This window comes from Periophthalmus magnuspinnatus, chromosome 19 (genome assembly GCF_009829125.3).
Source record: "Periophthalmus magnuspinnatus isolate fPerMag1 chromosome 19, fPerMag1.2.pri, whole genome shotgun sequence".
Classification (NCBI taxonomy): Eukaryota; Metazoa; Chordata; class Actinopteri; order Gobiiformes; family Gobiidae; genus Periophthalmus; species Periophthalmus magnuspinnatus.
The window spans coordinates 15,876,811-15,902,373 of record NC_047144.1 but is presented as its reverse complement, the minus strand read 5'-3'; the positions used below and the strand labels follow the sequence as shown (position 1 = coordinate 15,902,373).

The 25,563-nt window shown below is 40.1% G+C and overlaps 1 protein-coding gene across 2 annotated transcripts; it reads right to left on the bottom strand.

Moving 5' to 3' along the window:
* Positions 1-492: 492 nt before the first annotated feature.
* Positions 493-18,773, bottom strand: sncgb (synuclein, gamma b (breast cancer-specific protein 1)). Of its 2 annotated transcripts, XM_033985399.2 has the most exons (6): positions 18,538-18,755; positions 10,628-10,669; positions 10,072-10,199; positions 8,775-8,792; positions 5,969-6,010; positions 4,251-4,786 (listed from the first exon to the last, which is right to left on the bottom strand). In XM_033985399.2, exons 1-6 carry the CDS (start codon positions 18,656-18,658, stop codon positions 4,778-4,780), a joined length of 360 nt encoding a protein of 119 aa, XP_033841290.1. In that variant the 5' UTR covers positions 18,659-18,755; the 3' UTR covers positions 4,251-4,777. The 2 variants fall into 2 exon arrangements, with proteins under 2 accessions (XP_033841291.1, XP_033841290.1); XM_033985400.2 differs by lacking the exon at positions 8,775-8,792 and having other exon boundaries at positions 493-4,786; positions 18,538-18,773.
* Between the last annotated feature and the right edge of the window lie 6,790 nt (positions 18,774-25,563).

Below are 25,563 nucleotides of genomic sequence, written 5' to 3'. Positions count from 1 at the left end.
TTATGCAACATATTGTTACTTGTTACTATTTAACTAAGTCAGAGTTGAGTAAAGGTTTAAGAGTTTATCTGATTTTCACAAATGACCTCGATGCTTGTGATTGACCCTGGACATGTTCATACACACGTGTTCATGAACAGGTCTGTTTGCAGATCTTGACCACAACTTTCATCTGTGGAACCTTTTGTTGTTTAAGTCGACTCACCTTTGAATAGAATGCACATACTGAGGTGTGAACAATGAAAGGTAAATAGGTAAGTCTTAATTAGGGTTGCAGTAGGGAGGGTTTAGGCTTAAGGAATGCGACGTAACCAGTGTGTCCATTTACTGGAAAAGTCCTCTGAACTAAAAGTGTGACGTGTCAAACAATACACACGCAATATTGACATTATATTGGTCATTTTAGCCTCATTATACTGAATTATTGTCACTTGAGTAGTTGGCTGCTCTGGTCACCTGTCCACTTATTAAATTTGTACAAAAAGTCAAAACTTTGGTGGATTTGAACAAAACAATTTATTTAGTCCGGCACAGTTTATAAAATCAGGGAATCTACTTTGAACTTAAATGTGTTTGTTCTGTATTTTGCGTGTGTGGTGTGTTTTTGTGTTACAATAAGTGTCGTGTGTAAGTGATAAGGCAACATGCAGGCTTTAGTTTCCATTGGCTTCAAATAAAACAGAGATGCTTCACAAGCTAACATCACCGTAAATATTACATCTACTTATCTACACAGTTTTTTCATAAAGAAATGGATGGATCTGACCCTCTGGCCCACTGAGTCTAACCAAAAAAATGTTCTTTTCACTTCCATATCTACAGCTGCTGTTCAGTAGTAATACAGAGTGGCAAGATTTTAAAAATAAAACCTGGGACACTCCGGGTTGGGGTGGCTGGTAATAATAAATGGTAATAATAAACAGGCTTGTACATAAGGACATTATTAACCTCTCGATCCATTCTCAACTTGTGAACTTCTAATGATTTTCAAGCAGTTTTCTGTATTTGAACAAAAACATCTGACAAATCACTAGTTTTGAATAAATCCGCTGGGACATGGGACACAGGGCTCAAGACTGGGACTGTCCTGGATAAACGGGGACGTGTGGTCACCCTGTGGTATCTGATATTTAACTATATTGAAAAAATGAGCTAACTTCTACAATTCATTTTTTTAATGTCTGGTAAAGTCAATAATACAACCACCCATCACTAGACACCCATCATTAAATAATACAGTCTTATAAGAGTTACTATACAATTTACTTTGACAATGCAGTCCTTAATTTAGCCCAAACAAAACATGAACCTGTCGATCAAGCTAAACCAGCCTCACCTGTCTCTACAAACGTAAACTAGCTAGGCCTCACGAGGAAAGGTTAAGTGAGTGCACTGCAAACTCTAAAAACATACTTTTGTCTATTTTTTAGTGTTCAATTATTTTATTATTGGTTTAGGTCATAACTTTTTTATTGCATAGATATTTAGACTACGTCCTGATATTGTGATATGTGATATTCATGAGTTTCAGCCTCCTGGTATTCATGGGTTTCAAGCTATTGCAACTGCGCTCCGTCGTCACACAGTGAGGCAAATATGTATTTGAACACACTGTGATTTTGCAAGTTCTCCCACTTAGAAATCATGGAGGGGTCTGACAGTTTCATCTTAGGCACATGTCCACTATGAGAGACATAATCTAAAAAAAAATATGGAAATCACATTGTATGATTTTTATTATTATTATTTTTTTTTATGTTACTGCTGCAAATAAGTATTTGAACACCTGTCTATCAGGTCTTTGAGGGTCAGAATTCTAGCTGTTAGTCCACCTTTAAAAAGTCCACTCCACTCATCCTAAATTTGAAGCACCTGTTTAAGGTCGTTAGCTGCATAAAGACGCCTGTCCACCCCAGACAATCAGTAAGACTCCAACTACTAACATGGCCAAGACCAAAGAACTGTCAAAATGCACAAGAGACAAAATTGTAGACCTCCACAAGGCTGGAAAGGGCTACGGGGCAATTTCCAAGCAGCTTGGTGCAAAAAGACCCACTGTTGGAGCATTGAAGATGGGTCGTGGCTGGGTCTTCCAACATGACAATGACCTGAAGCACACAGCCAGGATAACCAAGGAGTGGCTCCGTAAGAAGCATATCAAGGTTCTGGAGTGGCCCAGCCAGTGTCCAGACCTAAACCCAATAGAAAATCTTTGGAGGGAGCTCAAACTCTGTTTCTCAGCGACAGCCCAGAAACCTGACTGATGTAGAGAAGATCTGTGTGGAGGAGTGGGACAAAATCCCTCCTGCAGTGTGTGCAAACCTGGTGAAAAACTACAGGAAACATTTGACCTCTGTCATTGCAAACAAAGGCTACTGTACCAAATATTAACACTGATTTTCTCAGGTGTTCAAATACTTATTTGAAGCAGTAACATACAAATAAATTATTTAAAAAAATCATACAATGTGATTTCTAGATTTTTTTTTAGATTATGTCTCTCACAGTGAACATGCACCTAAGATGAAACTGTCAGACCCCTCCATGATTTCTAAGTGGGAGAACTTGCAAAATCACAGGGTGTTCAAATACTTATTTGACTCACTGTAGCAATTAAGCATTTCAAATAAAAATATTATCTTTTAAACGTAGAAAGGTCGTCTCTATGGGTCCTCACAAAGTCCTTCAAATCAGGACAGAATTGTTTGAAACCCATAAATATGCAACAGGACCTTTTCCCAAGATGGTCTATTTTGTTTTATATTGTTAAATGCTATGGCAACGGTCCTATGTTTTCAACATGATGAAACCCATGAATAGTTTGAGCATGGCCAAATTAGCACACTGGACCCAAATGCCACACTTTGGAACTTTTTATTTGTCTGTCCTCATTCTTTATTCAGAGTGAGGCCAAATTTAAATCAAAATAACTAATTTGGCAGCCCGGGATTAAAACCGTTTTGAACACCTGTGTGGGGTTGGGGTTAGCATACATTAGCATTTTTAGCGTTTGTTACAAGAGGTTAGCCAACATTCATCAGTTCTGCGCCATTGTGGTTTTACCTGATTTCTACCAATTAATGGACAGAGACGGTTAATTATTAATTTAAATGTTTGTTGTCATTTTTTTTACAAGAAAATGATCCTTATCGTTCATATTAATCAAATTTCCTCTTATGTATTTTGTTTTTGGTAAGGATCATAAATATTACTGTCACTTTTGTTAGCTCACTAATAAAGCAATCATGCTAAATAGAAGTGCTAGTTAAATTTGATTAAGATGTTAGCATGTTAGCATATAGGGTAATTGTACATGGCTTTTAATATAGTTAGCTTTGTTATTTTGAATTAATATTTTTATTCAGAGGCATTAATATGAATTTTAGTATCTTGGTATAAAAACATACACAATTATCCTTCCCTTTAGTTAGGGGTTAGAGCTAGTAAATGCTACGCTAACAAGGCCATAGTTTGTAACGCTAGCCTGCCTGGACTATGTGGCTATTAATGTTATATGATAGAACCTTTATAGTACATGCAGTTATCAGATATAAATCCCGTAAACATTCTTGCTAGGTTTCTTTGTTTACTTTAGATTATAGGCTACATGCTAGCTAGACATTAGCACTTGGACTTACTGGGTATTATCATTAATTAGGCTAATTTGTGGTTTTCTGAATGCGGTAGTTTGCATTCACTGCTGTTTTGTTCTGTACTGCGTTTTTGGTACAGGGTCAAAGTTCCACAATACTTTACAATAGAGCTCCTACAGTTGTCGTCACGCAATCCCAGCATGCACCTCCAAACGCTCATACTGGCAAGGAATGTGGTAGAGAGTTCCAGTCGGCCGTTTTATGGGAGTTTTAGAGATTACAAAGCTCCAAAGTGGATTTCTACAGCTAAACGGGCTAGCAGCTAATCACGCGCTACATTAATTAAGCTACAAATGTATTTTTACATCGATATTGTGATGTTTAAAGTGTTTGGTTAACGACATTATAACGTTACCAAATGTTTTGCATATTTTTTACATTGTCGTGAGTGAGTTAGCTGCTAATTGGCTAGAACATCTGCACATTAGCAATTTTTTTCGCTATTTCATCAATTTCACTATATCAGTATCTGTAAACGTTATAGGTACAGGGATTTATTAAGTCTATTTTTCACAAACATCTCCAGGGAGCCTCTTCGATGACATAAGAAGGTGAAAAGTAAACCAGATGTCCAGATTGTGCAGAGTTAAGGCAAAATTGATGCTATCTATACTGCCAGGTAAGGGTCACTAAGGTTAAATGGGATTAGTTTTAAGATAAATCATTGTTTACCCATAATTCACCACTGTCAATATGGCGTCCCTGGTTGCAGGAGCTCTGTAGGCCTATCTTCAGATATCACTTTGTCAAATCACGTTGCTATTTCTTCATTGTACTTCTTCTTTTTAGGCGTGTTAGCAAGTGAAGCGTCTCAAAAGGTTTAGCATGGTGGCGAATTACAACGGGATTACAACACAGTGACACGGGGAGAAAGCTACAAGCTGCAAGAAAATTCAAGGACTTTTAAAGGCAAGAAAAATACTTGGGTGCTAGCTGTTGGCTGCTTCTGCTGGGCTTGTGATGCTGTAATGTGGAGGTATTCAGAGGCAGAGGAGCGACACCAAGAAAAGTCTGTTTTGTTTGTAGATTTGGTTCAATAAAGTCACAAAAAATATGCTGAACATCTGGAGTCTGGTACAGCAAGGCGAGGGCACGGGCGAGGAGGGGGTCCTGAGGTGGGTGAGCTAGTATCCCTGTGGAGAAGAGAAGAGTTGCAATGGAATAGGTTACTTGGCCAAGCATCTTAAAAACGTTGCCTGACGAATCTTGAACAAAATGGTAAAGAGTCATATTTTTATATCGCACTTTTCCACCTTCAAGGCAGTCAAAGCACTTTACATCAAGAAAACACTCACCCTTTCATCCACCAGTGTACACAGTTCTTGGGCAAAAAACTGGGTTAAGTGTCTTGCCCAACAACACAACGGCAGCATTCATATGTGGGAGCTGGAATTGCACTGCCAACCTGTGAGTTTGTGGATCTGACCGCTCAATCAGTGGACAAACACTCTACCAACTGAGCCACTGCTGCCTGTCAGTCTGGTCACCACTCCGTTACACCTCAAACCAGATTGATGCATTCAGCCATTTTGTTTTGATAGGGCAGATCATGCGAGTCCCTGATTGGCTAATTCACCTGTCAATCACGCCCATCTGAACTCGAGGAGATGCAACAGTGACCAGGCTCACATTTTTGTACAGTATTGTAGTATTGTGTGTTCTGGATCCCACACAATACAAAATGTTCTGTACTCTTCTCTTTTAATGTTAGTTTCATGACGATCATTTGTGATTATTTATGTTTTGATTTGTTGTATTGTGACTTTAATGTCTTTCTTATTCTGTAAAACACTTTGAATTACTTTGTGTACCAAATAAACGCGCCTTGCCTTTTATAGCAGTTGCCTTTTCAGGTAATGAACCTCAACAGTCCCACCCACTCCAGTTCTGGGAGTAAATTTTTGATTAATTTTTCCCACAGATATTTCGAAAAATTGGAAGAGTTTAAAGACATCACAGAGGCTAACCAGCTACGTGCTAACTAATATCCAGAAAACTGTTGTTTACATCCAAAAAGCGCATGAAAAATACAAGTGAAATGTTTTAATAATGGTTTATAACAGATTTTTTTTTAAATTATAGATCTTGTGCTCATTAGCTAATCAACCCTGACCAAGCTTTCAAACTTTTAATACAAATTTTTGGAACGTCTATGAGAAAAATGAATGAAAAATTTACTTCAGGGGAGCGGGCGGTCACTGTTGAGCTCTATTACTTTCAACATAATTTCTAAACAATGTATTAAAACTATAAAAATACTACATTTATGCCTGCAGCCCCATGTTTGCATTACTGCGGGGTTTTTTCTGTCTTACCTCTCCTCCTTGACCACCCTGCTCCATTCCTCCATACTCTCCCTGTAAAATACACAAAAAACAATATATGAGCCACAGATTACACAGGCACTTTGAGCTTAAACTGGTTAATATTGCAAATGCTGTTATAGGCTTCAGGCACCAAACACACATGCAGAGGGGGAGAGTATATTTTATTTATTAAAGGGCCCATATTACACTATTTTCTGATCTCTGTTATGTTTCCTCCTCACAAACAGACCTGGAGTTGTGTTTCATTCAAAAAACACAACTCCAGGTCTGTTTGTGAGGAGGAAACAACATTCTCACATAACGCTCACAAGAGTCCATTTTGTGTAATATAGGCCCTTTAAACAGTAAACAACTTGTCATAGATAAAATAAAATGTCCTTTTGGGGTCTTGACACAGGTAACAGTGAAGAGGAGATGGAGAGGCTGAAGAGGCTGAGGGTTCTGCTGCTGCGATGGAGATGACACGAGTTGCGGGACTTTGCTGTAATGGCTGGATGAAGGAGGGGAGAGAGAATGCACTGAGATGAATAACCTGAAAGCTGATTGGTTGAGAGGCAAAGGTGTCAGGCTGTGATTGGCTGACAGCTACAGACACATTTCCTGTTTAAATGTACACACAGAGCATGGAAAGCCTGAGTAACTACAGTATGAGCCATGTCACAATAAATACTTATCTTCAATACATAATAGATGAAACTGGGGGACTTTTTTGTTGCACTACTATTTTATATTTTAGAGATATTTTAAAGAGGCTAACACAATTGTAGATGTGTTACTTTTTGCTATAGCCTGTATAAAGAAGTGTGATGTCACTCACAACGTTCGGCTCCAGTCAAATGAAGCTCATCGAGGCTAGAGCAGTTAAAGGGACCAATTTGGAGCAGAGTTCCATATTTGGAATTCCGACTAAAGAGCCAATCTGGAACAAGGCTTAAGGTAAGGTGTGGTAACAGCCCTTCCCGCCCGCACCGCTGGTTTAGCAGGGAGCAGGCGCTTAACAATGCTGTCAATCAAACCTGTTGCTAACACCAGCAGTGGGCGTTACCTTCAACAACCTTATTCCATATTGGCTCTTTTGTTGCTTTGATGCTCACGGCCGGAATTCCAAATATGGAACTGTGCTCCAAATTGGACCCTATAACTGAGCTTCATTTGACTGGAGCTGAACGCTGTGAGTGACGTCACACTCACTTAGTCTATGAACTAAATGTGTTCTAGTGCACAGTTCTAGTTCTGTTTTTAATAACTTACCTCATAAAATAAAAATACACGCAGTTGTGTATTTCAAAATGAACTGAAATCATGCTGTCAGTTAGTCATTGGCTGTGGCAGTAACAGATCTTGCAGAGTAGTCGTATTGTTCACTGAAGCTTCACGGCATCAAACATTTAGATAGCGTGTTAGCATGTTAGCATGTTTATTGTGCATTGACATACGTTGCTTTAGCATCGTTAGCTTTAGCCCTCAAGACACATGTTCACTGGTACATGCTGAGAGCAGCACACTATAGTTCAGCCTTCTAACTAATCCTGATCAAAATGTTACTGAAGTTTCATTCATTTTAATTACAGTCTTGAACTTTATTTTGTTCCCTTCAAAGTTCAATAAATCAAACTTTTTATTTCCAAACCCAGTGGTTCTCTGATGATTTCAGGGGCTGGTCATTTGGGGAACAGCTTAATTAAATATGAGGCTTAAAGGTACAGTATGTAATTTTCTGAAGGTGGCACATCACCTGCATAATTCCATGGAAACAGAATGTTATAACCAGATAGATACGTTTTTGCCATGCTACAGGAGATTATTGTCATTTCCATGGAAACAAGCAGGATGAGGTCAAATAAGAGAAAGGTTTGTGGAGTCACAAGCCCGCTCAGAGTGAGGACACACGTTTTTCAGTGCAATAAATAACCAAAATGAAAAAAAAAAAAGTTTAGTGGTCTATTTTTTGTCAAAAATGTACATATTGTGGCTTTAAATAAGGGCTTTGATACACTTAAAATTTTGCTTTAAAAGGTAAATTCTTATTTGTTTGGCCTAAAAAATAAACTGTCCTTGGCCTTAAAGAGCCCATATTACATTATTTCCTGATCTGTGTTATGATGTTGTTTCCTCATCACAAACAGTCCCGGAGTTGTGTTTTGTTTCATTCTCACATGTTTAACACACAAACCCTCCATATTTAGGCTGAGTTTTTCTCTCAAAGGGAAAACACTCTATTCCACCTTGTGATGTCATGTGGTGATACAGGAAGTGCTCCACTGTGTTTTTAAACTTCACACACCTTCACTACAATCATTTGGATAATTTCAACTCTGGAATTGCCAATCTGTACTGAACAAAAGTTAAAAAGAGCTGTTAACATGAAAACTACCACTTCATGACATCACAAGTTGGAACAGAGCATTTTGAGCTTTGGAGATGTAGACAGACTAATAATAAACATGTGTGAATGAAACAAATCACAACTTCATGTAAGTAACAGCAGGTAACAAGAGGAGGTAACAGCATTATAATACATCTTAAAGCTCACAAGAGTCAGTTTTGTGTAATATAGGGCCTTTAATCTACATTATGATTTCGTAGCTTGTTTCTTTGTGCTTATTGAAAAAGGCTGAGAACCACTGATCTAAACCACTAATCATTTTCATTCTGCATATAGCTTATTTTATGCTAGCCTACATTTAACCACATGCAGGGAAACCAGGGTAACTAGGGTCATCCAGACTTTACAATATAGAGCAATGCTTCATAATGTTATTGTCTAAAGCCCATGCAAAACTCCCATAAACACCTCGTATACTGGCTCCTCCTATCAGGACAGAATCACACACAAGAACATGAAAACAATGAGATTTACAACAAGAAGTGCTCTGTAAACAAATCAGTTCAGTGCATAATACTGTACGTGTGGTGACTTTTTTAGTGTCTTTTCTAAGCTTTATAGTTTTAAGATGTTTATGTTCTTATTACATTAAGACACATTACATTCATTTCATTCATTTTCAAGTAAAAAAACCCTGTTCACATCAGTATTTTAACTTATTTCAACCAGGTTTTGTGTAAATTAACAGAACATTTCACACTAATTGGAAAGAATTTATATTGACAGGCAGTGGTGGAATGTAACAAGTATTAAAGTACTGCACATAAGTACTTTTTAAGTATCGGTACTTTAGTAAGTAGATTTTAAAGTGGATACTTTTTTACTTTTAGGGCTTTTTGAGGACGGTTGCCCATTGCTATTTTATATGCAATTGTTAATTTCTATGGCAACGGCCCTTGCTTTTCACCATTCTCAAACCCCTGGATAGTGTATACATCTGAATGACGCAGCATTTTAACATCTTACGATCACGACTGGCTTAAAAACAAGGCGGCTGTGGTGGACGCCTCTGCTTCTTGCACATTTACTCAATTAGGAACAAATCAGACACAAGAACATGAAAACGATGATATATTTGACATATATTTTAGCATTTTAGGTGCACACATTTTAGTTAATATCTACCTAAATTTACTTATACTCGTTTCATTTGGGTTGCCAGGCAAAAGACCCGGGCAAGAGGAAGGACGCCCTTATAAGGACTTGGCAGATCCCACCTGGACCTAGACTAAGTTGGAGACACGATTAAGTTTATTTGTAACGTTATTTTATTAATCATTTATTATTTTCTGTATAGTTATAATTATTTACCTTATTGTTACGTTGTCTAATTTAGTCATCTTTTACTGTAGTACCCCCTACCCCCCTTACACTGTATTTAAACACCTCTGCTCTTGTCTGGTTTGGTTAGTTTTGGTTTTGTTCTGTTCTCGTTAAGTTGACCCTCACTGGGCCCAGAATTTATAAAATTTAAACTTATTTTTACAACTTTGTCACTGCCTTTCTGTTTGGTCTACTACAACGACTCAATCCCAAACTCAAAATCTAATTATTTTGTTCACGCAACCGTCACAGCCGTCCTGGGGCAGACTGGCAGAAGTGTGGCTGCTGCTCTGCGCTATTCGGCGATTGATTGACGAGGGATAATTGATTGGCTGATTAACAGTTGAATCAATTAATAGCTTGACTAAAGTGGAACCCGAACCTGGTTGATGTATCCGGCTGATGCGGCGATGTTCTCGACTCCCTCCACCGTTGCCTGGGAAACCTCGTTGGCCCCAGCAACCGTTGTGTCTGCGACGATGTTAGCCTGGTCCACAGTCTTGTTAGCCACTGCGCCCCAAAGTCAGATGAAATTAGTTCATTTGGTTACATTATTAGGTCATAAATTATGTATTATTCAAACTTTAAAGACCTCCTATTATGCAAATCGTTCCAGAAAGTGCTCCTCCACGTTTTTAAAGACTTTAAAGTGGAACTAGACACTGAAACAATTTTTTTTTTTGTTACTGTGTTTATTGTGTTATAGCATTATCTACTATTCCTAGACTTTTTTCAGCAATTTTAGTCCTCCAGACCCCGCCTCTCCTCCCCCCTCACTCTCCCCTTTAGTCCTCCAGACCCCGCCCAGTTTAGCAGCTCTATTTGAAATGTGGTTGTGGGCGGAGCTTAGCTGTTTAGTCCCACTTTAACGTGTGATGTCATCATTTCAGATGGAGGACAGGGATCTATACGACTATGGGGAGTTTACTGTTTTTTACCTGTGTTTACTGATGCAGTCACTCCCTCCTTTGTCTTGTTTCCTATGACACAAAAATCACAATTGTAAAACAAACAAACCAAAAAATGCTTAAAGATGCACTGTGTAACTTTTCTGATGGAGACTACTTGCTTGTCTCCATAGAGATTTTATAGCTTTATAGCATTTTGTTTGCTAAAAAAAAAAAAAAAAAAAAAAAAAAAAAAATTGCGTGGCTTGCCTCTTCACAGAACTAATCTGGGGACAGACACTAAAAAGTTCCACAGTGCTGCTTTTATATTGGCTGACACAAACTGACATCACACACATGTTTTGGTAATGAGGAAGTGAAACCCAAATGCTATGTTTTTGGGACATAATTACAGATAATAATTGTATTTCTATTTGCCCCATAGTCCTGGTTTAGTCCAGATTTAGTCCAGTCGGTCTGATCGTTCTTGGAGAAGCTAAAAAATGTTGTTGTGAAAGTTTAAGAACATTTGCATCCGGAGTCATTATGTCATTACATAATACCGTGAAAGTGGTTTAGAGCAGATTTTGCATCATGTCCTAGTTACATAAGGGAAAAAGTGGGTCAGCTCCAGGACCTCAGATAATCACAACTGTTTCCCTTCTCTCCACCAGCAGGGGGCGCAGTCAGAGGAGAGGCAACCAAATTATATGAATTGTACCATTACCGTTACACATTATGAATTTTAAGACCTATCTACATGAGATTAGTCCTGGTTTAGACCTGGTTTAAACCTGGTTTAGATCTGGTTTAGACCTAGTTTAGCCCGGGTTTAGATCTAGTTTAATCCAGGACCTCAGATAATCGCAGCTGTGTTCCTGCTCTCCACCAGCAGGGGGCGCAGTCTGAGGAGAGGAAGAGGAGAGCTGCACCAAATAATATGAATTGTACCATTATAGTTACACATTTTGAATTTTGAGACCTACCTACATGAGATTAGTCTTGGTTTAGACCTGGTTTAGTTCTGGTTTAGTCCTGGTTTAGTCCTAGTTTAGACTTGATTTAGTCTTTGTTTAGACCTGGCTTGGATCTGGTTTAGTCCTGGTTTAGTCCTGGTTTAGTCCTGGTTTAGTCCTGGTTTAGTTCTGGTTTAGTTCTGGTTTAGTTCTAGTTTAGTTCTAGTTCAGTCCTGGTTTAGACATGGCTTAGTCTACCTGGTTTAGTCCTATCTTAGACCTGGTTTAGTCCTGGTTTAGACCTCATTTAGTCTTGGTTTGGACCTGGTTTAGTCCTGGTTTAGTTCTGGTTTAGTCCTAGTTTAGACTTGGTTTAGTCTTTGTTTAGCCCTGGCTTGGATCTGGTTCAGTCCTGGTTTAGCCCTGGTTTAGTTCTAGTTTAGTCCTGGTTTAGTCATGGTTTAGACCTCATTTAGTCCTGATTGAGTCGTGGTTTAGACCTGGTTTAGACCTGGTTTAGACCTGGTTTAGATTTAGTTTAATCCAGCATCTCAGATAATCACAACTGTTTCCCTTCTCTCCACCAGCAGGGGGCACAGTCTGTCAAAATATCAGATAGAATCAATGCAACTCCAGTATAACAGTGGTTGAGATGTCTTGAAGTTTTGAATGTCTTGAAAGGATATGGATCAGATCTGTGGAGAGGTGACTCTGCTTGCCAACAATAAAAACTTCTGTAATTGAACAAATGAAGGAAAGATACATAATGCCATACTGTGGAACATCTAGGCAGTTAAGGAGTGACAGATCCCCAGACAGAAATGTTGCACAGAATACGTTTAAGTTAGTGTTGCCATGGAAAACAAAAAACATAATACATGTATTTACTTATTTAGTTTTGAGTGTAGGTAATAGTCATTTATGTACTAGTACTAGCAAAATATAGTAAAAACTCCAGTATTATTGTCTGGGTCCAGAACACACACTCTGGTCACTGACAAACCTCACATGGACGTGACTGACAGGTGGATTAGCCAATCAGAGACAAGCATGGTCCATCCTTAGATTTATACAGAATTAATGAACGAATCATTAAACTTTGTTAATCTGAGGTGAGAGGAATATCATTTTATTTGTAAATCATAGGTGACCAATCAGCTCCTTCGTTTCACATGTGTCACTGAAAAAACTGGATCTGATTGGAGGATCACGTTTGACTGAGTTTGAGACATCATTTTCAACTTAAACAACACCACAGGACGCCAATATAGCAGAGAAATCCCACCAATACTATAAATCCCACCATTACCATACAAATCCCACCATTACTATATTACTATATAAACCTGGAGGAGGCTGTGTAAAAATATTATAAATATCACAATTGCTGTTTTAGATTCCACCACCATTATCATCTTCCTACAACTGTCCTGAATGAGAATACAGCCAAATCTAACTTCACCTCCTCTTATAGCTATATGAAGTAAATCTTTCCATATGTCTGTGTACTTCTACTTTAAACTGACCCAAGGCATTATTCATTTTAGGAATAAACAAAGGCTTGGTTTAGACCTGGTTTAGACCTGGTTTAGACCTGGTTTAGACCTGGTTTAGACCTGGTTTAGACCTGGTTTAGAACTGGTTTAGAACTGATTTAGATCTAGTTTAGTCCCGGTTTAGACCTGGTTTAGATAAGTGATATTTCTACACTTTTATGCTCCATTCATGTTTTAACCTCAACCAAGGTGTTCAGACTCACATTCCAGACACACTTGTCAAAATACATCTGAATCAACGTCATGGACAGTATCTGCCCTTCTGTATCAGACGGAGCTGTCCTGGAGCAGCTCGTCCCACTAAAGACCCTGGACAGATGAAGCAGCACACACTGTACAGATACACACACACACCCCGCACATGCACACACTGTATACACACTGTACACATACACACAAACACTGTATACACACACACACGCCCACACACAGTGCACTTACACACACACATACACCCCATACACACATAGTATGCACACACATACACTGTATATACACACACAAAAACACTGTATACACACACACTGTATAAACACACACACACTATACACACATACTGTCTACCAACACTGTGTGCATACAGTGTGTGTCTGTGTGTATATATATATATATACACACACACACACACACCCCATACGCACACATTGTACACACACATTTACTGCAGTGTGTCCATTTCCAGCCCGGGGTCATTCGAGATCATCCTAAAGCACAAACATAACTCAAACTACTCCCATGTTTAGCCTTTCGGACATAATTCAATATTTGATGTTGCGTAAATTATCCAAAACACGCTAGCACCACCGTACTATTTTTATCCCTGATGCTCTCACGGGCCCCCACCCTCCATGTGTCCTGCACCAGTCTGCACCATCACAGGCTAACCGTCCCAAACGCAGACAGAAAATACATGTAAACCTATGCAAGACTATGTTTTCTGATCACTAAGCTAACCATCTTACCAAAACCATTGTAGCCTACCAAAATTGTCTGGAATATTCCACAGTATGGCATTAAACTCCATCATGCAAATATACAATTACAGGTGTTGATATTGCTCAAAAAATACATTGGAAAACTTGCATTCTTACAGTGAGCAGGGTCACCTCTCCACAGATCTGACCTGTAACATGGCCTGGTGATGTAAGTTTAAAGACATAATATGGAAAATTCCAGGCAAAGGAATAACATCTCCATGGATACAAGAAGCAGATCGTTCACCAGAAAAGAACACAAAATGTAACATGTCTTCACAGCTGTCCCAAACAGGGATAAGTTCAAAAATATAAATATATTTGAACTTTCTTATTTTTAAGTTTGGATATTAATAATTATTTTAAACCGTTTTTGGTTTTAGTCCTAGTTTAGACTTAGTTCAGATCTTGCTTAGTCCTGGTTTAGTCCTGGTTCAGATCTTGTTTAGTCCTGGTTTAGTCCTGGTTCAGACCTGGTTTAGTCCCTGTTTAGTCTTGGTTTAGTCCTGGATTAGTCTTGGTTCAGGCCTAGTTTAGTCCTGATTTGCCCTGGTCTATTTAGTCCTGCTTTAGTCCTGCTTTAATAATAATAATAATAATAATAATAATAATAAATTTTATTTATAGGGCGCCTTTCTGGGCACTCAAGGTCACCTTACAATACAATACAATACAATTTACACACAGTTAAAATCTACATTTATGAACATACAGTTAAAAGCATTCAGCTTTAGTCCTGCTTTAGTCCCGGTTCAGACCCGGTTCAGGCCCGCTTTAGTCCTGGTCCACACCGGGTTTAATCCTGGTTTAGTCCTGGTTCAGACCTGGTTTAGTCCTGGTTGAGACCTGGATTAGTCTTGGTTTGGGGAGGAGGAAGGGGGTCTGAAGCAGAGAGAAAGAGAGAGGATAGGTAGAAAAGGAGGAGGGAAGGTTTGAAGCAGTGAGGGAGAGAGAGAAAGAGGATGGATAGAAGAGAAGGAGGAGGGGGGGTTGAAGGAGGAAGAGAGAGAGGATAGATAGAAGAGGAGGAGGGGGGTTTGAAGCATAGAGACAGAGAGAATAGATAGAAGAGCAGGAGGGGGGTTTGAAGCAGAGAGAGAGAGAATAGATAGAAGAGGAGGAGGGGGGTTTGAAGCAGAGAGAGAGAAAGAGAGAGAGGATAGAGAGAAGAGGAGGAGGGGGGTTTGAAGCAGCAAGGGAGAGAGAGGATAGATAGAAGAGGAGGGGGGTTTAAAGCAGAGAGAGAGAGAGAGTGAAAGAGGATAGATAGAAGAGGAGGAGGGAGGGTTTGAAGCAGATGGAGAGCGAGAAAGAAGATAGATAAAAGAAGAGGAGAGGGTTTGAAGCAGCGAGAGAGAGAGAGAGAGGAGGAACAGAACAGAGATGGGAAGAGGACGGGAAGAAAGGGATGAAGGAAGAGGGACAGAGAGACAAGGGGAAAGGAGAGAGTGAGAGAAAAGAAGAGGAGAGACAGAGGAATATGTGTATGTGTATATGTGTAATGTGTGTACTTGGTGAAATGGAACAGTCACTCTACTTTTTACTTCCCAGGCAATTAAATATTATACATAATTAATTTGTACTTCATAAGGTATGCTACAAACGTGCCCCGTCATGCTCCACCCTCCTCTCCACCCTCCTCCCCCCTCCTCCAACTGTCCCAAACCAGGATACTGCCAAATCCCACAGGCTCCTTATCTCCAAACGGGTCGGTTGTTTTGATTATGTCTCTGATTTTAACTTTGATTATTTTAAAACATAAAATAAATGTTTGAATTGGTGCTAATGGTTGGAGGGTGGGGGTGGGTGGTGATGGTGGTGGTGGGGTGTTTACAGCCTGCACCAGTTTTGCACCATCATCCTCAAACGTCCCAAACCAGGATCCAGCATCTAGCGATCGACAGCAGGGGGCGATGTGGTTAGCACTGGGTTTTTGAAATAAGATCTACTTTAGTCCTGGTTTAGTTCTGCTTAAGTCCTGGTTTAGTCTGGGGTTAGCCCTGATTTGCACTGAATTTTGTCCCTGGTTTAGTCCCAGTTTAGACCTGGTTTAGTCCAGAGTTAGTCCTGATTTAGACCTAGTCTAATCCTAATTTGCACTGGTATAATTTTATCCCCAGTTTAGTCCTGGTTCAGTCCTGGTTTAGATCTAGTTTAGTCCTGAATTGTCCTAGTCTATTTAGTCCTGTTTTACTTTACTACTAATTTTGTCCTAGTTTGCTCTATTATAATCTTGTCCCCAGATTAGTCCTGGTTCAGTCCTAGTTTAGTTCTGATTTAGTCCTAGTTTAGACCTGGGTATAGTCCTATTTTTGTCCTGTGTTAAAATTTCTTTTCATCCAAACGTGTTTCACTGATTCAAAAATCGTTTATAAATCAACTTTTCCTGAAATGTCTAAATGCAGCAGTCGCTCTGTCTGGACCATCCCAAACCGTCCCAAACCGTCCCAAATCATCCCAAACCAGAACCACCCCAATCACATCCAAACTCTTATCCTCTGATCGGACAGCACTTTCCTCGTTCTATTTATGGAGCCTGCTTTTCAATTATATATCATTGTGAAATGCGTCAGGTCTGCAGCAGCCTTGCACCACACACACACACACTCGCGCACACACACCCCCGCACGGCCCACACACACTCGGACGCACACACACACTCACACACACTGCTAAACCAGGCAAGCAGATGTTTATCACAGATTTTTTCAGGTTACTTCCCTAAACTACCAAATGTTTAGCTCAAATTTTGCTCCATCATCATCTTCGAACTGTCCCAAACTAGGATACTCAGACCAGGAAAATCGAAGTAAGAGTCAAATTTCTAGTATTTACAAAATGTCCGCCTTCTTTTTACTCCAAATGTGTTTAATATGAGTCCATTTTCGATGATCTTTCCACGAAGAGTGTTGCACCAATTTGCATATTATGGACTGTCCCAATTAAAAACACAGAGCCGTGAATGAGGCTGAAGATTTTTACTGGAATACTCCCAAATGTAACTTTACCTCCTCTTATTTCTGCATGAAGTAAATGGCTCCATAAGTCTGTGTACTGCTACTTTAAACTGACCCAAGCATTTCTTCATTTTAGATCAATATTTGTAGCGTTATAAGGCAACAAAAGGACTGCACCAAATCATAAGAACTGTCCCATTTTAAGACCTACCTACATGACATTGGTTGGTTTAGTCCTGGTTTAGTCCTGGTTTAGTCCTGGTTTAGTCCTGGTTTAGACCTAGTTTAGACCTGGTTTAGACCTGGTTTAGTCCTGGTTTAGTCCTGGTTTAGACCTGGTTTAGACCTGGTTTAGATCTGGTTTAGATCTGGTTTAGACATGGTTTAGACCTTGTTTAGTCCCGGTTTAGTCCTTGTTTAGTCCCGGTTTAGACCCGGTTTAGACCTGGCTTAGACCTGGTTTAGACCTGGTTTAGACCTGGTTTAGACCTGGTTTAGACCTGGTTTAGACCTGGCTTAGACCTGGTCTCGAGCAGGTTTATCCATGTTTGCACTGGGGTTGGTTCTGGTTTAGATTGGGTTTAGACTTGGCTGGTTTGGTCCTGGTTTAGACCTGATTTAGTCCTGGTTTAATCCTGGTTCCTACGGGGTTTGGACCTGCTTTAGTCCCTGTTTGGACCTGGTTAGTCCTGGTGCAGATGGGCTTTCTACATACATGACTTCCTTAGGTTTAGCTGCAGCCTCTTCCATTCATTGGACCTGGTTTAGTCCCGCTTTAGTCTTGGTTTGGTCCTGGTTCAAACTGGGTTTGGACCTAGTTTGGACCTGGTTTTGTCCTGGTTTGAGTCTTATCTACATACATGACCCCTTTAATTTTAGCTGCAGCCTCTTCTGTTCATTGGACCTGGTTTAGTCCCTGTTCAGATGAGGTTTAGACCTGGTTTGGACCTGGTTTGGACCTGGTTTGGACCTGGTTCAGACCGGGTTTTGTCCTGATTTAGACCGGGTTTAGTCCTGGTTTAGTCCTGGTTTAGACCTGGTTTGACCTTGTTTAGTCCTGGTTTGTACCTTTTTCAGTCCTGGTTTGAACCTGGTTTAGTCCTGGTTTAGTCCTGGTTCAGTCCTGCTTCAGTCCTGGTTTAGTCCTGGTTTAGTCCTGGTTTAGTCCTGGCTGAGTCCTGGTTTGGACTTGGTTTAGTCCTGGTTTAGTGCTGGTTTAGTCCTGGTTTAGACTTGGTTTAGTCCTGATTTAGTCCTGGTTTAGTCCTGGTTGAGTCCTGGTTTGGACTTGGTTTAGTCCTGGTTTAGTCCTGGTTTAGTCCTGGTTGAGTCCTGGTTTGGACTTGGTTTAGTCCTGGTTTAGTCCTGGTTTAGTGCTGGTTTAGTCCTGGTTTAGACTTGGTTTAGTCCTGATTTAGTCCTGGTTTAGTTCTGGTTTAGTCATTGATTAGACCTGGTTTAGACTTGGTTTAGTCCTGGTTTAGTCCTGGTTCAGTCCTGGTTCAGACTGGGTCTTACCTACATACATGACTCCCTCTTTAGTTTTGGCCGCAGCCTCCTCCATTCCCGCTTTGGTCTTCTCCGCTGCGGCCACGACTCCCTCCTTCGCCATGGAGAACCCCTTCATGAACACGTCCATTTTGGAGAGAAAGAAAAATGAAAAGTGTAACGACAGATCGAGAACGAGTTTGTCAGGCTGAGGTTTTTTCAAAGGTTTTCTGAGGTGTGTTCTGCTACTGCTGTGAGCGCCGATGTGATGTACGGAGAGATGGAGATACGGAGAGAACAGAGGAGGAGGGGGAAGAGAGAGAGAGAGAGAGGGAGGGAGGGAGAGGGGGAAGGAGGGGTACAGAGAGAACAGAGGAGGGGGGAATAGAGAGAGGGAGGGAGAGAGAGAGGGAGGGAGAGGGGGGTACAGAGAGAACAGAGGAGAAGGGGGCAAGAGAGGGAGAGAGAAAGAGAGAGAGTGAAGGGGGGGTAGAGAGAACAGAGGAGGAGGGGGGAGAAAGAGAGAGAGACAGGGGGGTACAGAGAGAACAGAGGAGGTGGAAAGAAACGGAGAGAGGGAGAAGGGGAAGGGGGGATACAGAAAGAACAGAGGAGGAGGGGGAGAGAGAGGGGGGATAGATGAAAGAGATGGTTTAAAGCAGAGAGAGAGGGAAAGAGAGGGAGGGATGGGATAGAGAGGGGTTGAAGAAGAGAGAGGGAAAGAGGGAGGAGAGAGGAGGAGAGGGGTTAGAAGTAGAGAGAGGAGGGACAGAAAAGAGATGAGGAGAGAGGAGAAGGGAGAAAGGGATGAAGGTAGATGAACAGAGAGGAAGGAAGAGGAGAGACAGGGGTAGAGAGAAAGAGAAAGAGCAGAGGAGACAGAAGAGAGGTGGAAGGAAAGCGACAGAGGGAGAGAATGAGAGGAAAGAGGGATAAATAGAGCAGGTGAAAGGAAAAAGCAGGGAAGAGGAGGAGAGACAAAAGGAGAGAGAGGGTTAGATGGAGGAATAGAGGGAGGAGAGAGAAAAATGAGGGAAGAAAGAAAGAAAGAAAGAAGAAGAAAAGGATGAAGAGAGATGGAAAGAGAAAAATGAGGGAAGAGGAGAGAAAGAAAGAAAGAAAGAAGAAGAAAAGGATGAAGAGAGATGAACAAAGAACAGAGACAGAGGGGATGAGAGGGAAGGTTAGACAGAGGAATGGAGTGGAAGAGAGATAGAGGAAAGGAGAGAGAGAGGGGAGGGGTAGATGGAGGTGAGGAAGAGGAGAGACAGAGGAGGGGTAAAGGAAAGGAAGAAGGGAGAGGAGAGAGGGAGGAGGGGCAGAGGAGAGGAAGAGGTGAGAGAAAGGAGAGAGTGAGGAAGGGTAGAGCTAAGGAAGAAGACAGAGAGGGGGAGGAGGGGTAGTGGAGAGTAAGAGAAGAGAGAGAAAGACGAGAAAGGGGGGTGGAGGATAGAGAGAGGAGAGGAAAGAGAAGGGAAGGAGGCTGGGTAGAGGACAGAAAGGGGAGAGGAGAGAGGGAGGAGGGGTGGAAGAGAGAGAGGAGAGAAGCAGAACGGGTAGAAGAGAGAGAGGAGAGAGGGAGGACTGGTAGAGAAAAGAGAGAAGAGAGGGAGGAGGGCTGGAGAAGAGAAAGATGAGAGAGGGAGGAGGGGTAAAGGAGAGAGAGAGGAGAGAGAGAGGAGAGAGGGAAGATGGGTAGAGGAGAGAGAGGAGAGAGGGAGGACTGGTAGAGAAGAGAGTGAAGAGAGGGAGGAGGGATGGAGAAGAGAGAGATGAGAGAGTGAGGAGGGGTAAAGGAGAGAGAGGAGAGAGGGAGAAGGGGTGGAGGAGAGTGAAGAGAGGGAGGAGGGGTAGAGGAGAAAAAGAGGAGAGAGGGAGGAGGGGTGGAGCAGGACGGGGGGAGGGACTGATGCTGCAGCACTTTTGCGAGTCATACTGCTGCAGCCTCCTCCTCCTCCATCCAGCCCCAGACCTGGCTTATATCTGGTTTAGACCTGTTTAGTCCTGGTTTAGTCCTGGTTTAGTCCTCGGGCTGTTATTGGGTTAATCTCTCTCCTCTGCAGACTCAGTTTCTGTTTCTAAAATAAATCAGGACAGATCTAATGTTTCATCAAACTCACAAAGCTAAAATCTATTTTATTTCAAATTTTTCAAATTTTTACATAAATATTTTACATTTTTTATAGAATTGAGCCAATGGCGTCTTAAGAATACAGTCCATCAAGATACATAGAGGGGAGGGCATCTGGTGTAAAAAGCATCTATATGCTGCTGTGTCTTAAAATGTGGTGACAATCCCGCAGTTCGTCAGCTATTTAAAAGTCCCTGTTTAGACACAGTTTAGATCTCTCTTAGTCCTGGTTTAGTCCTGGTTTAGTCCTGGTTTAGTCTTACTTTAGTCCTGGTTTTGTCTTTGTCTAAAAGTGATAGTTCTGTTTAGTCCTGATTTAATTTAGACCTGGTTTAGACCTGGTTTAGACCTGGTTTAGACCTGGTTTAGACCTAGTTTAGACCTGTTTTAGACCTGGGTTAGACCTGTTTTAGACCTGTTTTAGACCTGGTTTAGACCTGTTTTAGACCTGGGTTAGACCTGTTTTAGACCTGTTTTAGACCTGTTTTAGACCTGGGTTAGACCTGTTTTAGACCTGTTTTAGACCTGTTTTAGACCTGTTTTAGACCTGGGTTAGACCTGTTTTAGACCTGTTTTAGACCTAGTTTAGACCTGTTTTAGACCTGGGTTAGACCTGTTTTAGACCTAGTTTAGACCTGTTTTAGTTAGTTAATAACCTGAAGTACTTTAATGTAATGGAGTACATTCTGTAATGCAGTGCAGATGGGATGTTTTGAGGTGTTGCCATGGAAACGTTGATATAATAATCTCGTCCCTTCATGAGATTTGGAGAGATTTTAAACTGCTGTCTGTAATCTGTAATCCCACATCAGCCCATGTCACACCAGAGACACGGCTGTCCACAGAGAAATGACAATGGGAATAAATGAAGGGATTTATTTTATCTGTGAAATATGCGAATCATCTTTGGGACTAATCCAGAACTAAACCAGGACTAAACCAGGACTAAACAGTAGCCTATATATAAATGGTAATGATCACATAATTATATAGCGCTTTTCCACCTTCAAGTCACTCAAAGTTCTTTACATCAAGGAACCACTCACACATTCACACACACATTCATACACCGGTGCACACAGACACTGGGGGTGAGGTGGGTTAAGTGTTTTGCCCAAGGACACAACAACAGTATTCATCTGAGCCACTGTCGCCCATATATATTAGACTATTAGATTAGACAGGAAACTTATTTACATTTAAACCTGACTATACCAAGACTAAACCAGGACAAATCCCGGATCTTGGACTAACCTGGGACTAAACCAGAACCAATCAGACGGAGAACTGCCTTTAAAATTATTCACCACCAGATGACAAAAAACAGCTTGTCTCCATCACTGCTATAATCAGATTTAGACCTGTTTAGTCCTGGTTTAGCCCTGGTTTATTCCTGGTTTAGTCCTGGTTTAAACTTGATTTAACTGAGTTTAGACACTTAGTCCTGTTCAGTCCTGGTTTAGTCCTGATTTAGACCGGTTTAGTCCTGATTTAGACCTGATTTAGACCTGATTTAGACCTGGTTTAGGCCTGTTTAGTCCTAATATGAGCCTGGTTACTCCTGGTTTAGATGAGTTTAAACTTGTTTAGTCCTGCTAAAGTCCTAAATTAAATCTATCTTAGAACTGGTTTATTTCTGCTTTAGACCAACCAGGAATAATGTAAATCTGTTATCCCTATCCATGGGGTTCAGATTGATGAGAAATTACTGTCTGTTACCAGTAATTTCTCATCAATCTAACTTTGAAACTAAATATTGTGATTTTGAATGGGAAATGTCCTCAAAATGTCACGTTGCAGCAAGGGAAAAGTACTCTCTACTTTCTGCAGTGATGAATTACACATTTAATTTCATTTTCAAATTCATAGGTCAATTATAATCACATTAGCGTTTATTAATATCGGCCAGTGTGGACCTCGTTACCTTACAACAGCCACACAACTGGGGTTAATATTGATAATAAACCCTGTCTGCTCCTGTCTGCTCCTCTGTCCACACCTATCCCTTTAAGAGTTTTCGGCCATAATTACTGTCGGAGGAATTGCTTGGTCATCCCACCCCCCTCCCCTTTAACAGTGGTACATGCAGCATCAGCATCTGCGTGTCAGTGAGACGCCCACTGCTCCAAACATGAAACCTGAACCCAAGAACCTAAGAATAACACGTCAAAATGCGGATATATTGTTTCCATATTGACAAAAGCAGAGGTTTGCGTGTGTACAGGGATCAGAAACACGTTATAATCTGCTCTAGGTGCAAACTGAAGAGATGCTTCTCTGGAGTAACACCGCCCTTTTCTGGTGATGATGGGGATGGCAGCATGACGCAGCAGTATGATTTAGAAAAAGTGGGACAAGCCGCCTGTTTAAAAAGATATTGCAGCACAAAAATAAATAAACATGTCTTGAATCTAATCCTAATTTGTTGTATTTCAATCCCTTTTATCCTCTTATATAAATTCTCTAAACTATTGTACAAATCCAAAAGCCCTGAAGACAAAATATGAAAAAATATTAAAAAAAATATGTACAGAATTTGAAATATAAAATGTACTACTACTGTAATGAAAATATCGCTCATGTCCTGTGAATGTAAATGTAAATGCTTAAGCCTCTTTTTATACTATTGTATATTTGAATTAAAAAAACAAAAAAAACAAAGTCGCCTGTTCATACTTAATAGATTCATGATTCCTATTTGAATAACTATAATTAATGTTAGTTGCAAATAATAATATAATAATTTGTTTTTTAGCTGCCGCAGTAAATATTAGGCCTGTTGTTTGTGAATGTTGTTTTTAATTCGTGCACAGATATTACAGAAATATTAAATTACCCTCACATCTGGTTCCGGTAATTAAGAAAGGAGCATAGATTTATTAAAACAACAAAAAAAAAGGAAAAGAGACAAGGAAAGGAGACAGGATAGGACAGGATGTACAGAGAAATGCAAAGAAAATGCACACGCTGACAACTCCTAAAGGTTAAAGGTCAGAAGACACACTCGGTCTGTGTGTTTGTATTTTATTTTATTATATATTTTGTGTTTAGCATTGTATAGAAACAAAATAAAGCTAACAGGGCACAAAAAACTCTGGGAGCGTTCCAGTGGTAGAATGTAACAAAGTACAAGTAGAAAAATACTGTACTTAAGAAGAATGTTTAGGTATCTGTACTTTACGTAAGTACATTTTACAGTGAATAGTTTTTACTTTTACTTCACTACATTTGAGAGCAGTATCTGTACTTTCTACTCCACTACATTTTTAAACATGACTGAAAAGTAAAAGTACTTTTCATATGATTTGAGGGGTTATTTTTACCATGTTCTTGGAAACATCCTGACTAAAGTTTTTGAGTTTAAGCTTCGGGTTTGAGCAAAACAAAAATAAATTCACCAAATTCATAAGAAAAAATAATAAATTGCTTCATATTTTTACTGTTGAACAAAATATGTATAATATTTTAATCAATGTGTGTGAAGTACGTTTACTTTTTAATCTTGAAGTACATTTTTAAACGGGTACTTAAATACTTTTTAAATAGATTTTTTCATGTGATACTTTTACTTGAGTAACTTTTTACCTCTGTATCTGTACTTTTACTTAAGTAACAAAACTGAGTACTTCATTGACCACTGGAGCGGTCATAATAAATACTTGCTCAATGAGAGTATCAGTATTTTTTGTTGGCAACACTACCCTCCAATCTGTTGTGCAAATCTTGTTTCTTGTGTGGAAGTGTAATTTATATTTATATACACATTTTACAACTTTCAGAAAGTTTATCGTCATAGCAACAACACTGACTCCCACGTTCTTCAGGGACCAGGGCAGATAAAACTTTCCAACAAACCAAGCCCCGGGGCCTAAACACGGCGTCCATCAAAGTCAACAGGCCGTGCGCAGTTGAGCTACTTTTGTTCATGATAGTCGAGCTCGTTCACATCGACCACATGCTCGTTCACGTCGTACCGTGTGACCGCTCTAAACAATCAGCGCTTCACCTTAGCTAGAGCGATACATAGAGTGCAGCCTAAGAAGCTCTGGTCAATCTGAACAGGCAATGCAGAAAAGAGAATAGAAAGGCGCAGATACAATTAGATTATTTGAAAAAGTACAATAACACACAAAAATCTATTCAGGTTCAAGAATATGAGTGTTTGCAGCCGACTTACTGTTTCTAGAGCCAATGTCCAGCTTCAGTTTGGAGACGTATCCACTTATGAAGCACGTCTCTTTGGAAATTTAACATTTCAGGACCAGGTTTCAGAACTTAAGCTCACATACATATCTGAGAAAAAAACAAAAAACACATAATCGAACCACTCTCAATATTGTTATTTGAAAGAGCTGTCCTACTTGGTCTGCTGCATCACCACTGCTGGATGAAGTACTTGATTTTGCTAAGTAAAAGTACAGATACAGAAGTGAAAAGTTACTCAAGTAAAAGTATCACACGAAAAAATCTACTTAAGTAAAAGTATTTAAGTACCTATTTAAAAATGTACTTTAAGGGTAAAAAGTACCGTAGTATTTCACACAAGTGTTGTTCATTTGGTAAATCAAGTCCAATCAAAGTAAATGCTGTAATATTAAGACGATACATATTTTGTTCAACAGTAACATTACAAAACAATTTCTTAATTTTTGAGATAAAATATGACAACAGCTTTATTAAAGAAATGTTCAAAGTGTCAGAGAAATGGAGTTCTTGGTGTTTGAATTTTCCAGTCCCTCTACAACCATTTTCAACTTTTTCTTTGCAAACTGCCTCTTGACCAGAGCCTATTCCACCAAACTAACATCTTAATTATAAAGATGATGACTGTTCCTCTGCTGTGTGTTTGCCTGATTCTGAAGAAGGTGCAGAGGGAGTACAGAGGTTTCGACTCACACACACACTGGTTGTCATACACTTTGTTT

Excerpts from the sequence above, each read along its gene's own strand:
- sncgb (XM_033985399.2), bottom strand. The coding sequence starts at position 18,658 with ATGGACGTGTTCATGAAGGGGTTCTCCATGGCGAAGGAGGGAGTCGTG. Across the intron at positions 10,670-18,537 it reads AGAGGGAGTCATGTATGTAG|GAAACAAGACAAAGGAGGGA; the intron begins GTAAGACCCAGT and ends TTTGTGTCATAG. Across the intron at positions 10,200-10,627 it reads GACTGCATCAGTAAACACAG|TGGCTAACAAGACTGTGGAC; the intron begins GTAAAAAACAGT and ends TTTGGGGCGCAG.